The sequence below is a fragment of the Vicia villosa genome, linkage group LG2 (genome assembly GCF_029867415.1).
Source record: "Vicia villosa cultivar HV-30 ecotype Madison, WI linkage group LG2, Vvil1.0, whole genome shotgun sequence".
Classification (NCBI taxonomy): Eukaryota; Viridiplantae; Streptophyta; class Magnoliopsida; order Fabales; family Fabaceae; genus Vicia; species Vicia villosa.
In genome coordinates this window covers 1803562-1822409 of record NC_081181.1, presented here as the reverse complement: position 1 = coordinate 1822409, position 18848 = coordinate 1803562, and the positions used below count along the sequence as shown (strand labels likewise).

At 30.4% G+C, this 18848-nt stretch overlaps 2 protein-coding genes across 2 annotated transcripts; both read right to left on the bottom strand.

The window, feature by feature from the left end:
- Positions 1-5350: 5350 nt before the first annotated feature.
- Positions 5351-6055, bottom strand: LOC131648252 (uncharacterized). The gene has a single exon (XM_058918026.1). The coding sequence runs from the start codon at positions 6053-6055 to the stop codon at positions 5351-5353; it is 705 nt and encodes a 234-aa protein (XP_058774009.1).
- Positions 6056-17622: 11567 nt separating this feature from the next.
- Positions 17623-18631, bottom strand: LOC131648090 (protein MAIN-LIKE 1-like). The gene is made up of 4 exons (XM_058917881.1): positions 18583-18631; positions 18282-18478; positions 17756-18049; positions 17623-17646 (listed from the first exon to the last, which is right to left on the bottom strand). Exons 1-4 carry the CDS (start codon positions 18629-18631, stop codon positions 17623-17625), a joined length of 564 nt encoding a protein of 187 aa, XP_058773864.1.
- Between the last annotated feature and the right edge of the window lie 217 nt (positions 18632-18848).

Sequence of the window (18848 nt, the reverse complement as noted above, 5' to 3'; positions counted from 1 at the left end):
AAGGTTTTAGGAACCGGGTTGTCCCTATGCAGGAACCGGTTCCCAGCATTCTCAGTTTTCAGCGATCTGTGGTTTACTATGGGGAACCGGGTTGTCCCTATGCAGGAACCGGTTCCCACGTTCAAAATTTGAATATTCTGCTGTAACGTTCAGCAGGAACCGGGTTGTCCCAGGCAGGAACCGGTTCCTACTGAACCAGTGTGTCTCTTCATGTTAAAATCTGTCCCAAACGAATTCATCTTTCAAACCTTTAACCATTGCATTGTTCTATCAATATGCAACCATTCTAAAAGGCATATAGTCACCTATATATACTATACATTTCAGATTTTATATGACACCTCTTTCATTACAATTTACCACAGTTTTGATCATATATTTTCATCATATATTTGCAAACAAGTGTTTCATACTTAAACTTTTATTGAAACTTTTCTACACATTGTTAGAAAAGTTTCTCATTCATACATAAACACTTGAGCACTATTTTATATCATTGTAAATTGTTTTTGCTTGAAAGAGAAGATCAATCTTATAGATTGATATATGTTCATCAACTTTCTACTCAAAATATATTTTGTTATTTTTGACTTGCTATCCAAGATTGTTGGAAGTAAGGGTTATTGATTAGTGAGAGGATTGTTCTCATAATCAAGATAGTAAATCCAAGAGGATTGTTCTTGGTGGTTGAAATCTTGTTGTCCAGGATTGTTGGAAACAAGTTAGTGAAAAATCCAAGAGGATTGTTCTTGGTGGTTTTGTTAGAAGATTGTAGGAGGAGTCTTGGTATAGGCTTGTACAAAGATCTAACAATAGTAAAATCTCTTTCGTGTTTGAAAGGGGACTGGAGTACTCTCGGATTGTGAGGGGAACCAGTATACATCATTGTGTTCTTTACTTTTCCGCAATTTACCGCTTTCATCACTATTATCAAGAAAAGAAAAGAACCATTCAAAAGCCTTCAAACACTTAACCAAAAATAAGTACAAGTATTCTAAAAAACCGGATAAATCATTGAAAACCTAATTCACCCCCCCTCTTAGGCGCACTCTTAAACTTACAGATTTATCATTTTTATATATAATTAATTTATACTCAATAATTATATTTTTATTTAACAACATTTATAGAAAAAGTGAATTACTTTAACTATTTAATTTAATACTATATATGAATGCCATAATACATTGTATACATTGACCAAAAACAAGAAAAAGTGACTTACTATATTGATTTAGTTTAATACTATACTAGAATTAAATAATAAATTGTATACATTTACCAAAAACAAAAAGAAATAAAAAAATTGCACACATAGACCAAAAACCAAAAAACAAATCAAATACATTGACCTAAAAAGTATTGTATACACCAACATTAAAGGACTAGTTTCTGCGTCACAAATTATATGCCATTTAACACAATTCATCTCTTTAAAGAGTATAATAAACTTATATGAGAATAAAAAGTTTTTTTTATTTTGCAAAGTTTATATTAAAAACGAAATAAAAAAAAAGAAAAATTTTAGAATCTGAAATAATTGTTATTCTTCAAATAATATTATAAAAGAATTAACAATTTAGTTCACAGTTTAGCTCCTATGTGAGGCTTCTTAAATTATTGGAGAAGAGCATATAAAGGGGAATTTTTCTCTTGTCCTCTTCATCTCAATATTTTCAAAGGTTGAGCGGGTTAACATTTATAAGAGCTACTTTAACCTCCGTCTCTTTTTTCTAGATGTATATAAATGTCAAATAAATCAATTGCTAAATAAATAAAATTAATAAAGTGATGCAAATAACTTTCTAAAAAATTATTAAAGTAATGTATATTAACTCTCGTTTATCTTTTGATAATATGGCTCCTATCAGACAATACCCTGACAATAATTGTAAGTTTACAACAAAAAATCAAAAAGAGAGTGTGTGCAGTCACAACGGAGAGTATGTAGAAAAAAGTGATAAAAAATCCAACAATCATCTCATTGAAATATACCTTGCAAAACTAAGGCAATTAAGTGTTGTCGAATAAAGGCTCCACAATCACTTGTATTTTCTACTCTTTACATGTCTACAAAAATCAATCATCAAATATCACATTAGAGGCACAATAAGTCATTATTAGTTTAAAATTTACTTTGTACTTAAAAGTATTTGGAAATAATGGCTATAGAAGCTTTGAATCACGATTATTTTCTAGGATATATAATTGATAACATTGAAACTGTGCATGACTATGATGATTTTGATAGTAATTATCAAGTTGATAGTAAATGAAAACAGAGCTTACATTTTGGGTTTAATGCATGAAGTTTACATGTAATTATTTTCGATAAGATATCAAAAACATGAAATTTTTATGAAACTGAAAATTGCATTTATTAATATATTTACGAGTGTTTGTCTTATTAACGATTTCATTCAGAATCTTCGTATAACTCATATTTATTATGATTGTGGCAAAATACAAAATACATATTTATCAAAGTCAAATGAATAGAGATGGAACGAAAGATCCTTGTGGGTCACATACAATCTAATGTAAATCGTTTATGAGGTGAATCATATAAATAGTGTAAATGATATATAAAATAATAGAAACATGGAAAAGTTTATTAATCATGAAGATATGTTGGCACATGAAATTCAAAACATAGATACTACAACAAGGAAATTAGACATGAAATTAAAGGCCAAGTGAAAGGACTCACTAAAAATCACTTAAAGAACACGTACAAAGAATATAATAATATGTAGTTAATAGTTTGACAATGAAGAAGTTTGATTTTTATCTTCCTTATTGATAAAGGAAGCAACAAGTGGTCGATCAGTAGATGGAACAATAGGAACAAAAGTTGTTTGTCCATTATCGAGCTTAGGAATCTGGAGATCTGGTTTCTTCCTAGACATATATCTCTTTTTTCTCTCTTCTGGGCTATCAAACTTGTAGTGATTTGACGTCACATGAGAAGCAAACTTTTGCGAAGTAGCCAACACTTGGTAGCACTTTGGACACGTGTACGGTCCGTATTTCTTGTGAGGAAGACTGTGGGTTCTACCATCATCAACTTTCTTCTTCTTGAAATACACCCCGACAGAAGTAACATCATCACTAGTAACAAAAGTTGTTTGATTTGATGGTGTCTCATGTGACTCCGATGATCCTGCGACAAGGAGATTAGGAATATCAGCATCATTAAAATTATTCATCTGCACTGTGTTGTTGTAAATATCGAGGACATCCTCGTTATTGTATACTGATGGTGATGCTGATACATTTGAATGAGAAAATTGAATTTCAAGAAGTTTCATTGCTTTCCTTATTCCTGGTGCATGACTATCATAATTATTGATAACAGTTGAGGGTGAGTATTCTATGAGTGAGAGATTGAAAGAGAGTGTATTGTTGTGGCCATATACCCATTTACTATGCCTAGGGTTTCTATTAGATTCTAGAGGAAGAGAGGGAGGAAATGATGGGGATATGTTTTTGGAATCCATGGATGGAATCAATGACATACAAATCAAATAAACGTAAAACAAAATCCTATTAACTACAGGGGTCGCTTTTTGTTGGGACAGTGACTTTTGTTACGTCATCCCTCAATTTATAGCAATCGATTTATCATTTTTATATATAATTAATTTATACTCAATAATTATATTTTTATTTAACAACATTTATAGAAAAAGTGAATTACTTTAATGATTTAATTTAATACTATATATGAATGCCATAATACATTGTATACATTGACCAAAAACAAGAAAAAGTGACTTACTATATTGATTTAGTTTAATACTATACTAGAATTAAATAATAAATTGTATACATTTACCAAAAACAAAAAGAAATAAAAAAATTGCACACATAGACCAAAAACCAAAAAACAAATCAAATACATTGACCTAAAAAGTATTGTATACACCAACATTAAAGGACTAGTTTCTGCGTCACAAATTATATGCCATTTAACACACTTCATCTCTTTAAAGAGTATAATAAACTTATATGAGAATAAAAAGTTTTTTTTATTTTGCAAAGTTTATATTAAAAACGAAATAAAAAAAAGAAAAATTTTAGAATCTGAAATAATTGTTATTCTTCAAATAATATTATAAAAGAATTAACAATTTAGTTCACAGTTTAGCTCCTATGTGAGGCTTCTTAATTTATTGGAGAAGAGCATATAAAGGGGAATTTTTCTCTTGTCCTCTTCATCTCAATATTTTCAAAGGTTGAGCGGGTTAACATTTATAAGAGCTACTTTAACCTCCGTCTCTTTTTTCTAGATGTATATAAATGTCAAATAAATCAATTGCTAAATAAATAAAATTAATAAAGTGATGCAAATAACTTTCTAAAAAATTATTAAAGTAATGTATATTAACTCTCGTTTATCTTTTGATAATATGGCTCCTATCAGACAATACCCTGACAATAATTGTAAGTTTACAAAAAAAAATCAAAAAGAGAGTGTGTGCAGTCACAACGGAGAGTATGTAGAAAAAAGTGATAAAAAATCCAACAATCATCTCATTGAAATATACCTTGCAAAACTAAGGCAATTAAGTGTTGTCGAATAAAGGCTCCACAATCACTTGTATTTTCTACTCTTTACATGTCTACAAAAATCAATCATCCAATATCACATTAGAGGCAAATAAGTCATTATTAGTTTAAAATTTACTTTGTACTTAAAAGTATTTGGAAATAATGGCTATAGAAGCTTTGAATCACGATTATTTTCTAGGATATATAATTGATAACATTGAAACTGTGCATGACTATGATGATTTTGATAGTAATTATCAAGTTGATAGTAAATGAAAACAGAGCTTACATTTTGGGTTTAATGCATGAAGTTTACATGTAATTATTTTCGATAAGATATCAAAAACATGAAATTTTTATGAAATTGAAAATTGCATTTATTAATATATTTACGAGTGTTTGTCTTATTAACGATTTCATTCAAAATCTTCGTATAACTCATATTTATTATGATTGTGGCAAAATACAAAATACATATTTATCAAAGTCAAATGAATAGAGATGGAACGAAAGATCCTTGTGGGTCACATACAATCTAATGTAAATCGTTTATGAGGTGAATCATATAAATAGTGTAAATGATATATAAAATAATAGAAACATGGAAAAGTTTATTAATCATGAAGATATGTTGGCACATGAAATTCAAAACATAGACACTACAACAAGGAAATTAGACATGAAATTAAAGGCCAAGTGAAAGGACTCACTAAAAATCACTTAAAGAACACGTACAAAGAATATAATAATATGTAGTTAATAGTTTGACAATGAAGAAGTTTGATTTTTATCTTCCTTATTGATAAAGGAAGCAACAAGTGGTACGATCAGTAGATGGAACAATAGGAACAAAAGTTGTTTGTCCATTATCGAGCTTAGGAATCTGGAGATCTGGTTTCTTCCTAGACATATATCTCTTTTTTCTCTCTTCTGGGCTATCAAACTTGTAGTGATTTGACGTCACATGAGAAGCAAACTTTTGCGAAGTAGCCAACACTTGGTAGCACTTTGGACACGTGTACGGTCCGTATTTCTTGTGAGGAAGACTGTGGGTTCTACCATCATCAACTTTCTTCTTCTTGAAATACACCCCGACAGAAGTAACATCATCACTAGTAACAAAAGTTGTTTGATTTGATGGTGTCTCATGTGACTCCGATGATCCTGCGACAAGGAGATTAGGAATATCAGCATCATTAAAATTATTCATCTGCACTGTGTTGTTGTAAATATCGAGGACATCCTCGTTATTGTATACTGATGGTGATGCTGATACATTTGAATGAGAAAATTGAATTTCAAGAAGTTTCATTGCTTTCCTTATTCCTGGTGCATGACTATCATAATTATTGATAACAGTTGAGGGTGAGTATTCTATGAGTGAGAGATTGAAAGAGAGTGTATTGTTGTGGCCATATACCCATTTACTATGCCTAGGGTTTCTATTAGATTCTAGAGGAAGAGAGGGAGGAAATGATGGGGATATGTTTTTGGAATCCATGGATGGAATCAATGACATACAAATCAAATAAACGTAAAACAAAATCCTATTAACTACAGGGGTCGCTTTTTGTTGGGACAGTGACTTTTGTTACGTCATCCCTCAATTTATAGCAATCGATTTATCATTTTTATATATAATTAATTTATACTCAATAATTATATTTTTATTTAACAACATTTATAGAAAAAGTGAATTACTTTAATGATTTAATTTAATACTATATATGAATGCCATAATACATTGTATACATTGACCAAAAACAAGAAAAAGTGACTTACTATATTGATTTAGTTTAATACTATACTAGAATTAAATAATAAATTGTATACATTTACCAAAAACAAAAAGAAATAAAAAAATTGCACACATAGACCAAAAACCAAAAAACAAATCAAATACATTGACCTAAAAAGTATTGTATACACCAACATTAAAGGACTAGTTTCTGCGTCACAAATTATATGCCATTTAACACACTTCATCTCTTTAAAGAGTATAATAAACTTATATGAGAATAAAAAGTTTTTTTTATTTTGCAAAGTTTATATTAAAAACGAAATAAAAAAAAAGAAAAATTTTAGAATCTGAAATAATTGTTATTCTTCAAATAATATTATAAAAGAATTAACAATTTAGTTCACAGTTTAGCTCCTATGTGAGGCTTCTTAATTTATTGGAGAAGAGCATATAAAGGGGAATTTTTCTCTTGTCCTCTTCATCTCAATATTTTCAAAGGTTGAGCGGGTTAACATTTATAAGAGCTACTTTAACCTCCGTCTCTTTTTTCTAGATGTATATAAATGTCAAATAAATCAATTGCTTAATAAATAAAATTAATAAAGTGATGCAAATAACTTTCTAAAAAATTATTAAAGTAATGTATATTAACTCTCGTTTATCTTTTGATAATATGGCTCCTATCAGACAATACCCTGACAATAATTGTAAGTTTACAAAAAAAAATCAAAAAGAGAGTGTGTGCAGTCACAACGGAGAGTATGTAGAAAAAAGTGATAAAAAATCCAACAATCATCTCATTGAAATATACCTTGCAAAACTAAGGCAATTAAGTGTTGTCGAATAAAGGCTCCACAATCACTTGTATTTTCTACTCTTTACATGTCTACAAAAATCAATCATCCAATATCACATTAGAGGCACAATAAGTCATTATTAGTTTAAAATTTACTTTGTACTTAAAAGTATTTGGAAATAATGGCTATAGAAGCTTTGAATCACGATTATTTTCTAGGATATATAATTGATAACATTGAAACTGTGCATGACTATGATGATTTTGATAGTAATTATCAAGTTGATAGTAAATGAAAACAGAGCTTACATTTTGGGTTTAATGCATGAAGTTTACATGTAATTATTTTCGATAAGATATCAAAAACATGAAATTTTTATGAAATTGAAAATTGCATTTATTAATATATTTACGAGTGTTTGTCTTATTAACGATTTCATTCAAAATCTTCGTATAACTCATATTTATTATGATTGTGGCAAAATACAAAATACATATTTATCAAAGTCAAATGAATAGAGATGGAACGAAAGATCCTTGTGGGTCACATACAATCTAATGTAAATCGTTTATGAGGTGAATCATATAAATAGTGTAAATGATATATAAAATAATAGAAACATGGAAAAGTTTATTAATCATGAAGATATGTTGGCACATGAAATTCAAAACATAGATACTACAACAAGGAAATTAGACATGAAATTAAAGGCCAAGTGAAAGGACTCACTAAAAATCACTTAAAGAACACGTACAAAGAATATAATAATATGTAGTTAATAGTTTGACAATGAAGAAGTTTGATTTTTATCTTCCTTATTGATAAGGGAAGCAACAAGTGGTCGATCAGTAGATGGAACAATAGGAACAAAAGTTGTTTGTCCATTATCGAGCTTAGGAATCTGGAGATCTGGTTTCTTCCTAGACATATATCTCTTTTTTCTCTCTTCTGGGCTATCAAACTTGTAGTGATTTGACGTCACATGAGAAGCAAACTTTTGCGAAGTAGCCAACACTTGGTAGCACTTTGGACACGTGTACGGTCCGTATTTCTTGTGAGGAAGACTGTGGGTTCTACCATCATCAACTTTCTTCTTCTTGAAATACACCCCGACAGAAGTAACATCATCACTAGTAACAAAAGTTGTTTGATTTGATGGTGTCTCATGTGACTCTGATGATCCTGCGACAAGGAGATTAGGAATATCAGCATCATTAAAATTATTCATCTGCACTGTGTTGTTGTAAATATCGAGGACATCCTCGTTATTGTATACTGATGGTGATGCTGATACATTTGAATGAGAAAATTGAATTTCAAGAAGTTTCATTGCTTTCCTTATTCCTGGTGCATGACTATCATAATTATTGATAACAGTTGAGGGTGAGTATTCTATGAGTGAGAGATTGAAAGAGAGTGTATTGTTGTGGCCATATACCCATTTACTATGCCTAGGGTTTCTATTAGATTCTAGAGGAAGAGAGGGAGGAAATGATGGGGATATGTTTTTGGAATCCATGGATGGAATCAATGACATACAAATCAAATAAACGTAAAACAAAATCCTATTAACTACAGGGGTCGCTTTTTGTTGGGACAGTGACTTTTGTTACGTCATCCCTCAATTTATAGCAATCGATTTATCATTTTTATATATAATTAATTTATACTCAATAATTATATTTTTATTTAACAACATTTATAGAAAAAGTGAATTACTTTAATGATTTAATTTAATACTATATATGAATGCCATAATACATTGTATACATTGACCAAAAACAAGAAAAAGTGACTTACTATATTGATTTAGTTTAATACTATACTAGAATTAAATAATAAATTGTATACATTTACCAAAAACAAAAAGAAATAAAAAAATTGCACACATAGACCAAAAACCAAAAAACAAATCAAATACATTGACCTAAAAAGTATTGTATACACCAACATTAAAGGACTAGTTTCTGCGTCACAAATTATATGCCATTTAACACACTTCATCTCTTTAAAGAGTATAATAAACTTATATGAGAATAAAAAGTTTTTTTTTTATTTTGCAAAGTTTATATTAAAAACGAAAAAAAAAAAAAGAAAAATTTTAGAATCTGAAATAATTGTTATTCTTCAAATAATATTATAAAAGAATTAACAATTTAGTTCACAGTTTAGCTCCTATGTGAGGCTTCTTAATTTATTGGAGAAGAGCATATAAAGGGGAATTTTTCTCTTGTCCTCTTCATCTCAATATTTTCAAAGGTTGAGCGGGTTAACATTTATAAGAGCTACTTTAACCTCCGTCTCTTTTTTCTAGATGTATATAAATGTCAAATAAATCAATTGCTAAATAAATAAAATTAATAAAGTGATGCAAATAACTTTCTAAAAAATTATTAAAGTAATGTATATTAACTCTCGTTTATCTTTTGATAATATGGCTCCTATCCGACAATACCCTGACAATAATTGTAAGTTTACAAAAAAAAATCAAAAAGAGAGTGTGTGCAGTCACAACGGAGAGTATGTAGAAAAAAGTGATAAAAAATCCAACAATCATCTCATTGAAATATACCTTGCAAAACTAAGGCAATTAAGTGTTGTCGAATAAAGGCTCCACAATCACTTGTATTTTCTACTCTTTACATGTCTACAAAAATCAATCATCCAATATCACATTAGAGGCAAAATAAGTCATTATTAGTTTAAAATTTACTTTGTACTTAAAAGTATTTGGAAATAATGGCTATAGAAGCTTTGAATCACGATTATTTTCTAGGATATATAATTGATAACATTGAAACTGTGCATGACTATGATGATTTTGATAGTAATTATCAAGTTGATAGTAAATGAAAACAGAGCTTACATTTTGGGTTTAATGCATGAAGTTTACATGTAATTATTTTCGATAAGATATCAAAAACATGAAATTTTTATGAAATTGAAAATTGCATTTATTAATATATTTACGAGTGTTTGTCTTATTAACGATTTCATTCAAAATCTTCGTATAACTCATATTTATTATGATTGTGGCAAAATACAAAATACATATTTATCAAAGTCAAATGAATAGAGATGGAACGAAAGATCCTTGTGGGTCACATACAATCTAATGTAAATCGTTTATGAGGTGAATCATATAAATAGTGTAAATGATATATAAAATAATAGAAACATGGAAAAGTTTATTAATCATGAAGATATGTTGGCACCTGAAATTCAAAACATAGATACTACAACAAGGAAATTAGACATGAAATTAAAGGCCAAGTGAAAGGACTCACTAAAAATCACTTAAAAAACACGTACAAAGAATATAATAATATGTAGTTAATAGTTTGACAATGAAGAAGTTTGATTTTTATCTTCCTTATTGATAAGGGAAGCAACAAGTGGTCGATCAGTAGATGGAACAATAGGAACAAAAGTTGTTTGTCCATTATCGAGCTTAGGAATCTGGAGATCTGGTTTCTTCCTAGACATATATCTCTTTTTTCTCTCTTCTGGGCTATCAAACTTGTAGTGATTTGACGTCACATGAGAAGCAAACTTTTGCGAAGTAGCCAACACTTCGTAGCACTTTGGACACGTGTACGGTCCGTATTTCTTGTGAGGAAGACTGTGGGTTCTACCATCATCAACTTTCTTCTTGAAATACACCCCGACAGAAGTAACATCATCACTAGTAACAAAAGTTGTTTGATTTGATGGTGTCTCATGTGACTCTGATGATCCTGCGACAAGGAGATTAGGAATATCAGCATCATTAAAATTATTCATCTGCACTGTGTTGTTGTAAATATCGAGGACATCCTCATTAATGTATACTGATGGTGATGCTGATACATTTGAATGAGAAGATTGAATTTCAAGAAGTTTCATTGCTTTCCTTATTCCTGGTGCATGACTATCATAATTATTGATAACAGTTGAGGGTGAGTATTCTATGAGTGAGACATTGAAAGAGAGTGTATTGTTGTGGCCATATACCCATTTACTATGCCTAGGGTTTCTATTAGATTCTAGAGGAAGAGAGGGAGGAAATGATGGGGATATGTTTTTGGAATCCATGGATGGAATCAATGACATACAAATCAAATAAACGTAAAACAAAATCCTATTAACTACAGGGGTCGCTTTTTGTTGGGACAGTGACTTTTGTTACGTCATCCCTCAATTTATAGCAATCGATTTATCATTTTTATATATAATTAATTTATACTCAATAATTATATTTTTATTTAACAACATTTATAGAAAAAGTGAATTACTTTAACTATTTAATTTAATACTATATATGAATGCCATAATACATTGTATACATTGACCAAAAACAAGAAAAAGTTACTTACTATATTGATTTAGTTTAATACTATACTAGAATTAAATAATAAATTGTATACATTTACCAAAAACAAAAAGAAATAAAAAAAATTGCACACATAGACCAAAAACCAAAAAAGCAAATCAAATACATTGACCTAAAAAGTATTGTATACACCAACATTAAAGGACTAGTTTCTGCGTCACAAATTATATGCCATTTAACACACTTCATCTCTTTAAAGAGTATAATAAACTTATATGAGAATAAAAAGTTTTTTTTTTATTTTGCAAAGTTTATATTAAAAACGAAATAAAAAAAAAGAAAAATTTTAGAATCTGAAATAATCGTTATTCTTCAAATAACATTATAAAATAATTAACAATTTAGTTCACAGTTTAGCTCCTATGTGAGGCTTCTTAATTTATTGGAGAAGAGCATATAAAGGGGAATTTTTCTCTTGTCCTCTTCTTCTCAATATTTTCAAAGGTTGAGCGGGTTAACATTTATAAGAGCTACTTTAACCTCCGTCTCTTTTATCTAGATGTATATAAATGTCAAATAAATCAATTGCTAAATAAATAAAATTAATAAAGTGATGCAAATAACTTTCTAAAAAATTATTAAAGTTATGTATATTAACTCTCGTTTATCTTTTGATAATATGGCTCCTATCAGACAATACCCTGACAATAATTGTAAGTTTACAAAAAAAAAAAATCAAAAAGAGAGTGTGTGCAGTCACAACGGAGAGTATGTAGAAAAAAGTGATAAAAAATCCAACAATCATCTCATTGAAATATACCTTGCAAAACTAAGGCAATTAAGTGTTGTCGAATAAAGGCTCCACAATCACTTGTATTTTCTACTCTTTACATGTCTACAAAAATCAATCATCCAATATCACATTAGAGGCAAAATAAGTCATTATTAGTTTAAAATTTACTTTGTACTTAAAAGTATTTGGAAATAATGGCTATAGAAGCTTTGAATCACGATTATTTTCTAGGATATATAATTGATAACATTGAAACTGTGCATGACTATGATGATTTTGATAGTAATTATCAAGTTGATAGTAAATGAAAACAGAGCTTACATTTTGGGTTTAATGCATGAAGTTTACATGTAATTATTTTCGATAAGATATCAAAAACATGAAATTTTTATGAAATTGAAAATTGCATTTATTAATATATTTACGAGTGTTTGTCTTATTAACGATTTCATTCAAAATCTTCGTATAACTCATATTTATTATGATTGTGGCAAAATACAAAATACATATTTATCAAAGTCAAATGAATAGAGATGGAACGAAAGATCCTTGTGGGTCACATACAATCTAATGTAAATCGTTTATGAGGTGAATCATATAAATAGTGTAAATGATATATAAAATAATAGAAACATGGAAAAGTTTATTAATCATGAAGATATGTTGGCACCTGAAATTCAAAACATAGATACTACAACAAGGAAATTAGACATGAAATTAAAGGCCAAGTGAAAGGACTCACTAAAAATCACTTAAAAAACACGTACAAAGAATATAATAATATGTAGTTAATAGTTTGACAATGAAGAAGTTTGATTTTTATCTTCCTTATTGATAAGGGAAGCAACAAGTGGTCGATCAGTAGATGGAACAATAGGAACAAAAGTTGTTTGTCCATTATCGAGCTTAGGAATCTGGAGATCTGGTTTCTTCCTAGACATATATCTCTTTTTTCTCTCTTCTGGGCTATCAAACTTGTAGTGATTTGACGTCACATGAGAAGCAAACTTTTGCGAAGTAGCCAACACTTCGTAGCACTTTGGACACGTGTACGGTCCGTATTTCTTGTGAGGAAGACTGTGGGTTCTACCATCATCAACTTTCTTCTTGAAATACACCCCGACAGAAGTAACATCATCACTAGTAACAAAAGTTGTTTGATTTGATGGTGTCTCATGTGACTCTGATGATCCTGCGACAAGGAGATTAGGAATATCAGCATCATTAAAATTATTCATCTGCACTGTGTTGTTGTAAATATCGAGGACATCCTCATTAATGTATACTGATGGTGATGCTGATACATTTGAATGAGAAGATTGAATTTCAAGAAGTTTCATTGCTTTCCTTATTCCTGGTGCATGACTATCATAATTATTGATAACAGTTGAGGGTGAGTATTCTATGAGTGAGACATTGAAAGAGAGTGTATTGTTGTGGCCATATACCCATTTACTATGCCTAGGGTTTCTATTAGATTCTAGAGGAAGAGAGGGAGGAAATGATGGGGATATGTTTTTGGAATCCATGGATGGAATCAATGACATACAAATCAAATAAACGTAAAACAAAATCCTATTAACTACAGGGGTCGCTTTTTGTTGGGACAGTGACTTTTGTTACGTCATCCCTCAATTTATAGCAATCGATTTATCATTTTTATATATAATTAATTTATACTCAATAATTATATTTTTATTTAACAACATTTATAGAAAAAGTGAATTACTTTAACTATTTAATTTAATACTATATATGAATGCCATAATACATTGTATACATTGACCAAAAACAAGAAAAAGTTACTTACTATATTGATTTAGTTTAATACTATACTAGAATTAAATAATAAATTGTATACATTTACCAAAAACAAAAAGAAATAAAAAAAATTGCACACATAGACCAAAAACCAAAAAGCAAATCAAATACATTGACCTAAAAAGTATTGTATACACCAACATTAAAGGACTAGTTTCTGCGTCACAAATTATATGCCATTTAACACACTTCATCTCTTTAAAGAGTATAATAAACTTATATGAGAATAAAAAGTTTTTTTTTTATTTTGCAAAGTTTATATTAAAAACGAAATAAAAAAAAAGAAAAATTTTAGAATCTGAAATAATCGTTATTCTTCAAATAACATTATAAAATAATTAACAATTTAGTTCACAGTTTAGCTCCTATGTGAGGCTTCTTAATTTATTGGAGAAGAGCATATAAAGGGGAATTTTTCTCTTGTCCTCTTCTTCTCAATATTTTCAAAGGTTGAGCGGGTTAACATTTATAAGAGCTACTTTAACCTCCGTCTCTTTTATCTAGATGTATATAAATGTCAAATAAATCAATTGCTAAATAAATAAAATTAATAAAGTGATGCAAATAACTTTCTAAAAAATTATTAAAGTTATGTATATTAACTCTCGTTTATCTTTTGATAATATGGCTCCTATCAGACAATACCCTGACAATAATTGTAAGTTTACAAAAAAAAATCAAAAAGAGAGTGTGTGCAGTCACAACGGAGAGTATGTAGAAAAAAGTGATAAAAAATCCAACAATCATCTCATTAAAATATACCTTGCAAAACTAAGGCTATTAAGTGTTGTCGAATAAAGGCTCCACAATCACTTGTATTTTCTACTCTTTACATGTCTATAAAAATCAATCATCTAATATCACATTAGAGGCAAGATAAGTCATTATTAATTTAAAATTTACTTTGTACTTAAAAGTATTTGAAAATAATGGCTTTAGAAGCTTTGAATCACGATTATTTTCTAGGATATATAATTGATAACATTGAAACTGTGCATGACTATGATGATTTTGATAGTAATTATTAAGTTGATAGTAAATGAAAACAGAGCTTACATTTTGGGTTCAATGCATGAAGTTTACATGTAATTATTTTCGATAAGATATCAAAAACATGAAATTGTTCTGAAATTGAAAATTGCATTTATTAATACATTTAATTAAACTTGAACATGAGTTTTGATAGAGGGTATAATAGAATTTATAGTATTATTTATTATTATTATTATTATTATTGGGATCTAATTATATTTGGGATTTTAGCTTTATTATCCATTATGGATGTTATATGATGTAGTGTCTTTGACACATTTGGGATATCAATGAAAAGAAATGAAGTTTAATTTTTATAGCTTAATTTTATCTTTCTCTTAGTTTTACAGCTTTTCATAGTTTTATTAGGTTTAGGGTTCTAGCATCCTAACATTGGTGCTTTCATTCTTGCACTCAACCTCTCTCATGACATATTCTTACTACAACCATCCATTTTCTCCTCCTGACACTCACTCACATTATTCCACAACAACAACAACAATTTCTACCCCACCATTCATAAACTGATTTCCTCCATATTATTATCCAACCTCATATCCTCAATTTTCAACCGTACATCTCTTACCAACAACAACAACCCATACTTCCTGCTCCACCTCAACAACTATCCTCATCTCCAGATTTCTTTTCACAACCAGAAACACTTCATTAGTTAATAATTCTAAAACAATATATAACGGAGACTCGTGAAATCTCAAACAGATCTAGAGAGGAGTTGAAAGAACAAATTCAGAATCTTTCTGATTCATTCAAAAAAACACAAGAAAAATTGAAAGAGAAATATGTTCTGAGTACTATGGAAATACAGATGGAGGAAGGAAAAGAAGATATTGAAAAAGTTTATGTTTCACTAAAATCAACTCCGGCGAGCATTCATGCAGCATCTTCGGCAAGAACTCCGACAGTATCTCCGACGTCCATTTCGAGAAAAAAATATCCAATGTTGAAAAGGAGAACATTGCCATTAGAAAAATCAGATTTGTCATTAGAAAACAACACCATTTCATCGGAAAAAACAACCCCATCATCGCCAAAAACAGCAATGCTGCCAAAATCACTAAATTCATTACCTTTCTCACAACCACTATTTACCTGTTCTCGGCCGCGACCACCACCTAAACCGCCATCGAAACTACGGAGTTTATATTTTCATAATTTTAATATTTCTCATTATTTCTACTTATTTTGTTTGAAAAAAAAAAAGAAAAAAAACGAAGGAGAAAGAAACAAATTCAGTATGGTGGTAGCGGTAGTGAGAGATGAAGGGAAAGGTGAAGTTGAAACTGTATACTCAACACTCATCGTTAGATCATCACGTTTTGATCACAACCATCCGCAAGAAGCACAATCCGTGTGAGACCTTAACCTCCAATATTTTATCAACACGTGGCCTGGGTTAATTCATCCCCCTTTTCTATTTTCTTGTTATGTGGTTATTTTTTCCATCCTCTCTCTACTGAAACGTTACAACATGGCACTAGGTCCAAGTTATCACCTTCTCATTTAAAAAACCTGCCATCCATCTATTACTATTATATTATATAATAATTATTATTAGTATTAGTAACCACCCATTCCTTTTTTATTTGCGGCTTGTTTTTCTAATTAAAAAAAAACTCATCTCTTTCTTTTATTTTTGGGTTAATGTTAGAACCTTGAGGACAAGGTTCAAGTGAACCCGGCGGCAATGATAGAGGGTATAATAGAATTTATAGTATTATTTATTACTATTATTATTATTATTATTATTATTATTATTATTATTATTATTGGGCTCTAATTATATTTGGGCTTTTAGCTTTAATATCCATTATGGAAGTTATATAATGTAGTGTCTTTGACACATTTGGGATATCAATGAAAAGAAATGAAGTTTAATTTTTATTGCTTAGTTTTATCTTTCTCTTAGTTTTACAGCTTTTCATAGTTTTATTAGGTTTAGGGTTCTAGCATATATGTAGCCCACTCAACATCCACATCAAGTGTGTCTACATTAGGAGGAGCAATTGGTATGTACTGTCAGTATCCAAACTGACGCATGCATTTGTCAGGTAAATATAAAACTACAGTACCATACCACTTCAAACCACCCCGGAACAAACAGATATCATCAAAAGGACGGTGCGCCCTATGATCCTCAAAAGGGCGCCAGAGGATATCGTGAGGGGTCAACTGATCTAACACAGCTCGGATGTCAGCCACTTTTTGCGTCCCCTGCCTATATTCCCATTTCATCGCCCTAGCCATTGGACTATCAATGCCACATAACCCAGAAGTACCTCTCTTTCCAACAGTTGGAAAATACTCATGAATCCAACACTGTAACAAAACATTACTATTATAAATTAAACTAAATTATAATAAAATAAATTAAACTAAAAAATTAAATAATTAAGTATAACTAAATCATAAGTAAAATGTTGTACCTGAAGAAGAGAGGCATAACCGCCAAGCTGCTTGCACGAATAAAATGAAGCATCCCCTAAGTATTTGTATAGAATAACCAGTGCAGCTGCCCCCCAACAATATCTTCCACAAGTATTCAAATCTCTCAACAGTGGTAGATATTTTGCCTCTACAAGAGTAAAAGTCTTGTCGGCAAGAATAGTACAACTTAATAGCAACATCATGTATGCTCTCATAGCACCTGTAAAGTTATTTGCAGCTCTTTGTTGCTCAAAAACTTGCTTCAACCAATCCAATTTATAGTAAGGACCCCTTACAGAAGAAGCCTCCTCAGATGCTTCACTCAAAGAGACACCAAACAACTCAACAGCATTATGGATAGCATCATAATCGGTGACAACAAAATCGGGGTCAACCAGCTCGCCCCTTATCGGTACATGAAGAAGACATGAAACATCATCTAGCGTGATGGTCATCTCGCCGAACGGCATATGAAATGACGATGTTTCAGGATGCCATCTCTCAACAAAAGCAGATAAAAGATGCGTATCTACCCTGGCCAAACTAGTATACTGCAAAGATGATAGACCAGATGCAACTAACCAATCATTCATCTGCCTTGGGAGCATTGCCGGAACCCATCATATTAATTTGCTGCCATGTGCAGCAACCTTTAAGGTTGGCTTTGGTCGTCTCTCATGAAAATAATTTGTAATATATGTGTTAATAGATAAGTACATATAATTTAAAATTATTCAACATAAATTTTTAAATTATTGAACCTAAAAGAAAACATTTACGTACCTCGCCCAACCATAAATGATAGGCAACATGGTTTTGATATCTAATCAGTAAAGAAGTATCAGTCGGTCCTCCGGGAAATCCCGGGTGCTGCGGACCAACCTCAGGTGCAGCTCCCTGCTGTCCCTCGCCATCAGCCTCTCGACGTTGTCTTCCTCTTTGACGCATTCCGTCGATCACACCTCCTCTTCTTCGAACCACTAAAAAATAAAAATAAAATATAGTTAAAAATTAAATAAAATGTTATTAAAAATTAAATATAATAATAAAAAAATCAAAAACGAAAAAAAAAAGAACCGGATACCGCAAGGGGGGGTTATCCGGCTGAGAGATTGAAGAACCGGAAACCCCATTGTTGGGTTATCCGGCTAGTGAAAAGAAGAACCGGAAACCCCATTCTTGGGTTGTCCGGCTGAGGCCTAGAAGAACCGGATAACTCACTTTTGTGTTGTCCGGTTGGTTGCTTTCTTGAATTGTAAGAACCGGAACTCTGATGCTTGGGTTATTCGGTTTTGGAAAAAAATTCTCTCTTTTCACTTTAAAACGAAACTGTTTGAATGAGTGAAAAGT